The sequence below is a fragment of the Dioscorea cayenensis genome, chromosome 10 (assembly GCF_009730915.1).
Source record: "Dioscorea cayenensis subsp. rotundata cultivar TDr96_F1 chromosome 10, TDr96_F1_v2_PseudoChromosome.rev07_lg8_w22 25.fasta, whole genome shotgun sequence".
Lineage (NCBI taxonomy): Eukaryota > Viridiplantae > Streptophyta > Magnoliopsida > Dioscoreales > Dioscoreaceae > Dioscorea > Dioscorea cayenensis.
The window spans coordinates 9,865,720-9,873,210 of NC_052480.1; the positions used below are offsets into that span (position 1 = coordinate 9,865,720).

Here is a 7,491-nt window from a genome sequence, read left to right on the forward strand (position 1 = left end):
TCAATTTGTTCATAACTCAAGTCAGCAAACAGTACATTAAGAATGCATAAAAGGTAAACACAACAAAACAAATGCAATACAGCACCTCTCAAAAAAGTTTTTTTTTTTTTATAAAAAACCACAAAAACATTTGTAAACATACAAGATAAATTAGCATGCAACAAGACAGTCAAAATCAAGGCACTGATTGCAAGTAAAAGAGAAAACAGAAGATGGAAAGATGTGGTTCATAAACCGCAGCTAAATAACCATATGAAAATTTTATCATGTCTCAACAACGTAAAACCATTACAAGTTTAAAACAGTTCACAAACAAGAAAAACAGAGAAAAGGAAAAATGTGGTTAAATCAGACCGATGATGGATTAGCTCACTCATCCTCTTGGCTGCGCAACCTAGCCAGCTTGTTGGTGACAACAATGTCAAGCTGAGCGGCGCGCTCAACAATCTCCTTTCGTTTCTTGGTAGAGACATTGTGTGCGATTTCGGCACAGTAGGTCCTTCAAAGATGAAGCAACAAAATATTAGTGAAATGCCAAAATAAATTCTTAAAATACTGATGAGAAATCAAAGCTTATATTTTTCGTAATACTAATTATCGATGAATATCGGTATATCATTATTCCTTCCAAACAATTTAGCATGCAAGTTAATAAGCTTCCCAATGCACATCAGAAACATGATGAAGCAAAGAGTACCTGTTGTGCATCATGAGCAACTCCAACTCAGAGGTATTGTGAACCACAAACTTCTTGAAGCGGTTTGGTAGATAATGCCGGGTCTTCTTGTCTGACCCATATCCGATGTTGGGCATTAGTGTGCATCCCTTAAACTTCCTCCTCACACGAGAATCGATACCCTTTGGTCTACGCCAGCTTGGCTACCAAACAATCCAATGTAAAACAATGCCAGCAATACAATCAATATTAATCAATTCTTTGCATTTTAACTGAATAATACATAAATCCACAAATCAGAAGATTAAGATGCTTAGAATTAGATTATAGTCCATAAACAAATACAAAGATAAAATAAAGGACACAGACAAATCAAGCTACCTAGTAAGAAAGAATTTGACCTAGAATTACACACCTCAGTAAAATCTATAAGGAACAGATATAAGCAGACAAACAAGAAACTGATACCATGCATCAAAATGTGCCATATTCAGATGAGAAGGATAAACTAAAGACTATAGCAAATCAACATACATCAAGATACCAATAGCTCTTGCTTATAGGCTTATATATAGTCAATAAATAAATCCATGTATGGGCGGTTCTCCTATTGCCACAGAAAAAATAAGACTATAGCAGAAGTAATAATCAGCTTAGCATGTTGGTTTAACTTAAATCTAAAGCATCAGTCTCAAAAAGTCTAATGTTTTAGTTATTTAAAGAAGTTCACTCGAGTTAATTGCTCAACCTGCATTCAGCCCCAAATCAAAGACCAATAGTATTTTTCCACCCAAAAAGGCAGGTAGCTAGCAAGTCAAAAAAACCATAATTCTCGATTATCATTTCCAGCTTAAGTTAGAAGTTTGTCCATAACCAAATTACCAATGTATAGCAACTGACACTAATGAAATGCTATCACAGGAAAGTAGTCCATAATAAACTATGCATGTAAAACATATGGTTGCAATGCCATACATTATACAATAACACAACAGATACGCTGAAATGGATGGGGATCTAAGCCTCAAACAAATTGATGAAATCAAATGCATAATTTCTAAATTTCTATCAGTGAAAATTAAATGAAATAATCACCCTTTGCCAGCCATGAACATATAATTATCTTACTATATAACCCACAGAAAATACACATTGCCCAGGTAAGCTAACACCACGACAGAAAGGGGGAAAAAGCAACTATAGCCGTGAGAAAAGCTTAGCTGTTCGTAATCTATCTCACTTTATTCATTAACCAAGCACAAAAGAATAATTTTCCTGTCGTTTTCATTTAGTTTATCTCAATCACATGCCATTTCTAGATTGAAAAGAATAAAAAAAACAGCACAAGTTCCACCAAAGAGATAAATAGGAATGAAGTCTAAAGGTTTAACCAAGAATCAAGTCACAAAATAGAAATTTACAACAAATTTCTCACTCTTATTAGTGAAAACAGCAGCACACGACACATAAATTCTATATGGCATCAGTCCAAACACACATCCAAATCACAAAAAAATCAAATTTTGAGTTTTGTATTATTCACTGTTTATCATATCAGGCAAAGAACATATCAAATTAACTACACCACAGACTTCAAAAAGCATAAAATTCAACAAGAAACATGAGCGATTTTCTTATAATACAAAAGATCGAACAGCAGATCCAAAGGAGAATGATCGTGTATTATACCTTGACGCAGATCTTGCGATCGCTCTGAGGCCTCTTAAACTTCTTCACACGCTTCTTCACAATCTTCTTGCTCAGCAACGGGACCGCCATTTCTTCTCTACTTCAAAACAATCAAAATCCATTTAAAAACAAAGCAATTCAATACTCAAACATCCAAACCCTAACCATAAATTAAAAGAAACAAAAATACCACCACAAATGCAGCTAAATACCAAGAAACGATGAAAAAAAAAACTATGAAAAAAAAACAAAAGAAAAAGACCAGATTCAAATGAAAAATTACAGATTAAACGAACAAGAACAAACCCTAACCCTAGAATCGAGAAGCCAAATCGAAAGAGAAAAGTAGCCCGAGAGGTTTAAGAGCTTCACAGCGGCGGCCTTCGAAACGAGGGCTACAAATTTAGCTTGGGCTCTATTCAAGTATTAATATTAAGTCAATTAGGACATCAAATTATTTTTAAGGGAAAAGTATTTATTATTAAGTCTCTTAAACTTGTCAAATAATACCATTCCTTCTCTTGAGAAAAATTTAGGGTAAAATTTTTAATAAGTCACTAAACTTTGGCTCATTTTCATTTTGATCACCGAACCTCAATTTATATCAATTTAGTCACTCAACTTTAATTTGATTTCACTAGGTAATAAATCAAGGATTTCAACCTCCAATTGATTACATGGTTGTCTAAAAATCAGAGTCAGCCCTTCCCATGACATATTATCAAGTCTATTATAAGTGTGCATGTCATCGAAAAAGAGCCACATTATTCATTTAGGAGCCAAAATCCCCTGATTTACAACCCAGTGAAATCAAATTAAAGTTGAGTAATCAAATTGATGCAAATTGAAGTTTGGTGATTAAAGTGAAAATAAGCCAAAGTTTAGTGACCTACTAAAAAATTTACCCGAAAAATTTATATTATTCAGTCTTTCCTTTTTAAGTCTCTTTCTCTAGGGTCCCTGCGGTTAATCTAATCCGTGAAAAATTTTGAGAAACCCGAAATTATCCTTGTATGGTTTTGATAGGAGGAGAAAAAAAAAAGAATAGTGCTAAGTTTTGGAATTGATGGTACCTTCTACAAGCCTCACCAACTCTCCTGAAGGATTAGACGACATAGCCATGTAGAATCTCGACAACATGATGGAGGGCTAATTCTAGCCTTTACTTTTTATTTTAGAGTCTATGTAAAAAATCACGAAAACATCTCGTTTCTGCTCCTGATTTTGTGTTTCTTGTACTGTTATTGTGCTTTCTACTGTATAAAACCATGGGAGCCACTGATATGAGCCCCTAGTTCTATGCAGTTGTTTTTTTTTAAGTCATTTCTGAGTCATTTATTGTAAAAATAGATTTCATCTCCTTGTCTATGTTGGAATTTCATGTGTAGGGCTATATGATGGAAATTAAAAAATTTTACCATCACTTGGCTCAATACACAAAGGAACTTATTAGAATGATAATGGCAAGGAGTAAAGCTTGAGCATTTTATCAAACACCTAATGTGCACCCATAAGAAACTAGGAGGATACACAAATTCTATTTCTAGTGTGAAAAAAAAAACTTTCCTTACCTAAAGAGATTGTAGAATCTCTTGACTAGAATGAAATCGATTTGCCTCTTGGCCTCTTGAAAACACCTTTCTTTCAAAGCACCTCTTGATTCACCTTGAACCCAAACAACGAACTACCACACCACTTAGATGGATGTGAAGTTCAAAGCTTAGATTCAACCACCTTGCAGGAGGAGATGCAATGAGAACTAAGAAGGGCAATGGTGAGGAGGTCGGCTGGAGTTTTCAAAGCTCAATCACTTCACACACCCTTTTTTTTTCTTTACGTTATGCCCCCTTTTATATAGCAAAGGTTAGGGCAACTCTTTGTGCAAATTACACAAATGCCACCAACCTTACTTAGCCATTTCAAGCTCTCATTAATCTCTCCTTTTATTGGCTTAATAAATAAACTTATGAACAAATAATATCAACCATACTATTTATTTATGCAAAGTCTCTATTGTTCTTATAATGCTTTCAAGCATTATACCAAATAATATTTGCATAATCTCATAAATTTAATTATTTATTGTCTAAGCTCGTCATGTCATGACATTTTATTTTAGTATTTCACCTATTGCATATTATCTTGTACATTCGAATGAAATATAAAATAATTGTTGTTTCTCTTCAGTTGGTGTGACCATGTAGAGGATCTATGTCACTTTGGCAATAATATAAAACTTTATATTATTGACTATAAGAGGTTCTATCATTACATTATAGTTATCCAAGTGATATAGTATTCATTCACTCGAACCACTAATTTTGTGTCTATCCTTGTCTCATGATATTATGAATAATATGCAAAATAGGATCCTGTCATTTTTGCATTATATTCATTTTCTTAGTCTCTCAAGTAAATTATTATTATAACTACATCAGTTATATTGCATGCGACATAATTCCACTTTACCAAGGGGCCCAACAATATCATCACTCGAAATCGAGGGACAATGATAAAATTAACATATAGATTTCTCCCACACAAGTTGTATACAATGAACTACTATTTCATTCCTATCACAAAATAGTATTCAAACAGTAATCACATCATATACTTCTCACGTGAAAAATCTATACGTCTCATATCTAAGATTCCAAAGACACAATGAAACTTCAATGACACAAAACACAATCCATATAATGTTCCAACTACATAGGTCATGTTCAATATATAAAATACACATTTTATATATTCATGTCATCAAATGATAATACCTTATCAACATTTATAGACCTACAATGTACTTTGATGACATGACAATCTTTCACGGTAATTAATGTTCCTCCTTAATTACCACGATTGTGAACTTATTTAGTGATCACATGTTTCTCATTTTAGGAGTTCTATGGTTCAAGACCCAGTGCATCTTCCTGAACACTTCCAAAATATAACATGATAACCTCAAGGAACATGAATAACAATATTCAAAATCATGAACAATACACAAATCTTTATCAAAATAATAACTTTTAAAACACACAACCTATAGTCTATATAAGGAGGCTTACTCCTTAGTTTGAATCATCGAAGTTGGAAATAACAATCAAGTTATCCTTGAAATCATCTTCCATTTCTCTTTAACCCTTCCGTTTTTAACTCTTAGTTCATTAGGTTTTGGGCTTTAACAACTTGAAGAGCATCTCCCTATACTGGTATCAGAGCCCGTCTTCAATCCTAACAGGTAAACTTTTTATGAGTTTTCAGGGGTAGACTCCTTACAGGATCCTCCTTGGTTTCTATTTGAGTTACAGTTTTTTATGTTTCTCTTATCTTTTACCCATTAATTGATTAAGAATTGGCTACTTACTCCCTTTATGATATTAACCACCACCTGGTGGCATCCAAGAAGTACCCATATAGTACCCAAGGACAAGGAAAAAAAAAGGGAAGAAGTGGTGCTTGATGGGTACCTGGCTTAATATTTTTAGGAACCATTTGGAACCAGACTTTTTCTTATTCACTTTAAACTTCATGAAACAAGTGAAACATAAAAATAATCTCATAAACTCTTCTCTAAAATTAAGAAACCATGGACAAATCTCGTGTTTATAAGAACTTAAGTTCATCATAAAACCAATTATTAGTAGTAAGTAAATTAAAAAAATATATTATGAACAAAGCTAAAGTATTTAAGAAAATAGAGACAGTAGTAATTAAAATAACTATCAAATTAGTAAAGCTATTAGCAGAATTAATTAGAATAATAGCACAAATTATAGAAATAGAATGCATAAGTACCTTATGGCGATAGATTAAGAAACATGGAAGAAAAATTGCTTAGACAATTTGAAATAATATATAAAAAGTTAACAATATTAGAAAATCAAGTTAACAAACTAGAATTTATCATTACAAATATAGATTATATTAAAAATAGTTTAGAAAAAGCAAAAAAAAGCAAAAAAAAAAAAAAACATTACTAGCAATGCTGATATTAATGAACTTTGCGATTACATGAAAAAAATTAAATATCGAACAAACAAGTAACCTAGAAAACAGGCATCCCCCTATGCAGTATGGACTAACGAAGAACTAGCAAAGCCACCAAAATTTAGATTACAATTCCCAAAGCAATTCCTAACAAATCAACAATATGAAAGAATTATTAGACTGTAATAATCTTGAATATTATGATCAAATCATAACAAATTACTCTAAAATTCAAATAGGACAATATAACGAATATAAAATAGAAAACAAAATTAAAGAAGAAAGGTTGCAATGATTAGGAGGAGCATATGACTACTTAATACATAAAATTTATTTAAAAAATAGATGGTATAAAGTTACTAAAAATGAATTAGAAGAACTTGAAGAATGGAACCAAGAATTAATAGAAGAATTGGAAGAAATAGAATCTTGTTGTTGTTAAATGGAAGAAGAACAAAATCAATTTAGAATTATCAAAAGAAATGTTAGTATAAGACGATTTACTTTTAAAACAAAAAACATATAAATAGATTTGAATGTTTTATCACCTGAAAAACAAGTAGAAAAACTCAAAAATAATATACAATTAGTCCCTGGAGAACAACTATATAAACATGGAATCTTAGACTTTCAAAATAAAATTTATGAACACTATGATGAAGTAGAAGTATGTTGCCCAAACAATGAAGCACAAGTTGTTTTAGACTCAATAACAAAGGAATCATATGTAAAATTATTGGAATCAGGATTCTCAGTGATACATCTTGGAATGTTTCTGATAGGCATCATAGGAATGCATAGCAAAGGTCTAGGAACAAAAGCATTAGTTAGTCTAGTAGATACAAGACATATAGATTTAATGGCCAAAGCTATAATAGGAGTAATGGGGCCATATATGAATAATAATTTAGAAATAGTATATTTAATACCATATTATTTAGTATCTTTAAGTACTCTATTCAAACATATTAAATTAATTATAAAAACAAAAGGATATAATATGACAAATATCGAACCAAACTTATTAATAACTAAATCATTCACTGGACAAATCTCAAAAAATAGCCAAACTAGATATACCTTTAAAATATATAGGATAGAAAATATAACAAACATACTAGGTAGTCATGGAATAA

The 7,491-nt window shown here is 31.7% G+C and overlaps 1 protein-coding gene across 5 annotated transcripts; it reads right to left on the reverse strand.

Annotated features, from left to right (window-relative positions):
* Nucleotides 1-208: 208 nt before the first annotated feature.
* On the reverse strand, nt 209-4,143 carry LOC120269974 (60S ribosomal protein L32-1). 5 transcript variants are annotated; one of them, XM_039276971.1, is made up of 4 exons: nt 3,937-4,143; nt 2,366-2,462; nt 698-879; nt 209-499 (listed from the first exon to the last, which is right to left on the reverse strand). In XM_039276971.1, the coding sequence occupies exons 2-4, from the start codon at nt 2,453-2,455 to the stop codon at nt 370-372; spliced, it is 402 nt and encodes a 133-aa protein (XP_039132905.1). In that variant the 5' UTR covers nt 2,456-2,462; nt 3,937-4,143; the 3' UTR covers nt 209-369. The 5 variants fall into 5 exon arrangements, with proteins under 5 accessions (XP_039132905.1, XP_039132902.1, XP_039132901.1 ...); XM_039276968.1 differs by lacking the exon at nt 3,937-4,143 and adding an exon at nt 2,678-2,804; XM_039276967.1 differs by lacking the exon at nt 3,937-4,143 and adding an exon at nt 2,678-2,783 and having other exon boundaries at nt 2,366-2,465.
* Between the last annotated feature and the right edge of the window lie 3,348 nt (nt 4,144-7,491).

Bases quoted from the DNA above. Each gene is read 5' to 3' on its own strand.
- LOC120269974 (XM_039276971.1), bottom strand. From the start codon at position 2,455: ATGGCGGTCCCGTTGCTGAGCAAGAAGATTGTGAAGAAGCGTGTGAAG. The intron at 880-2,365 runs GTATAATACACG...ATTGTTTGGTAG, and splicing joins ATCGCAAGATCTGCGTCAAG to CCAAGCTGGCGTAGACCAAA. The intron at 500-697 runs GTACTCTTTGCT...TCATCTTTGAAG, and splicing joins TTGCTCATGATGCACAACAG to GACCTACTGTGCCGAAATCG.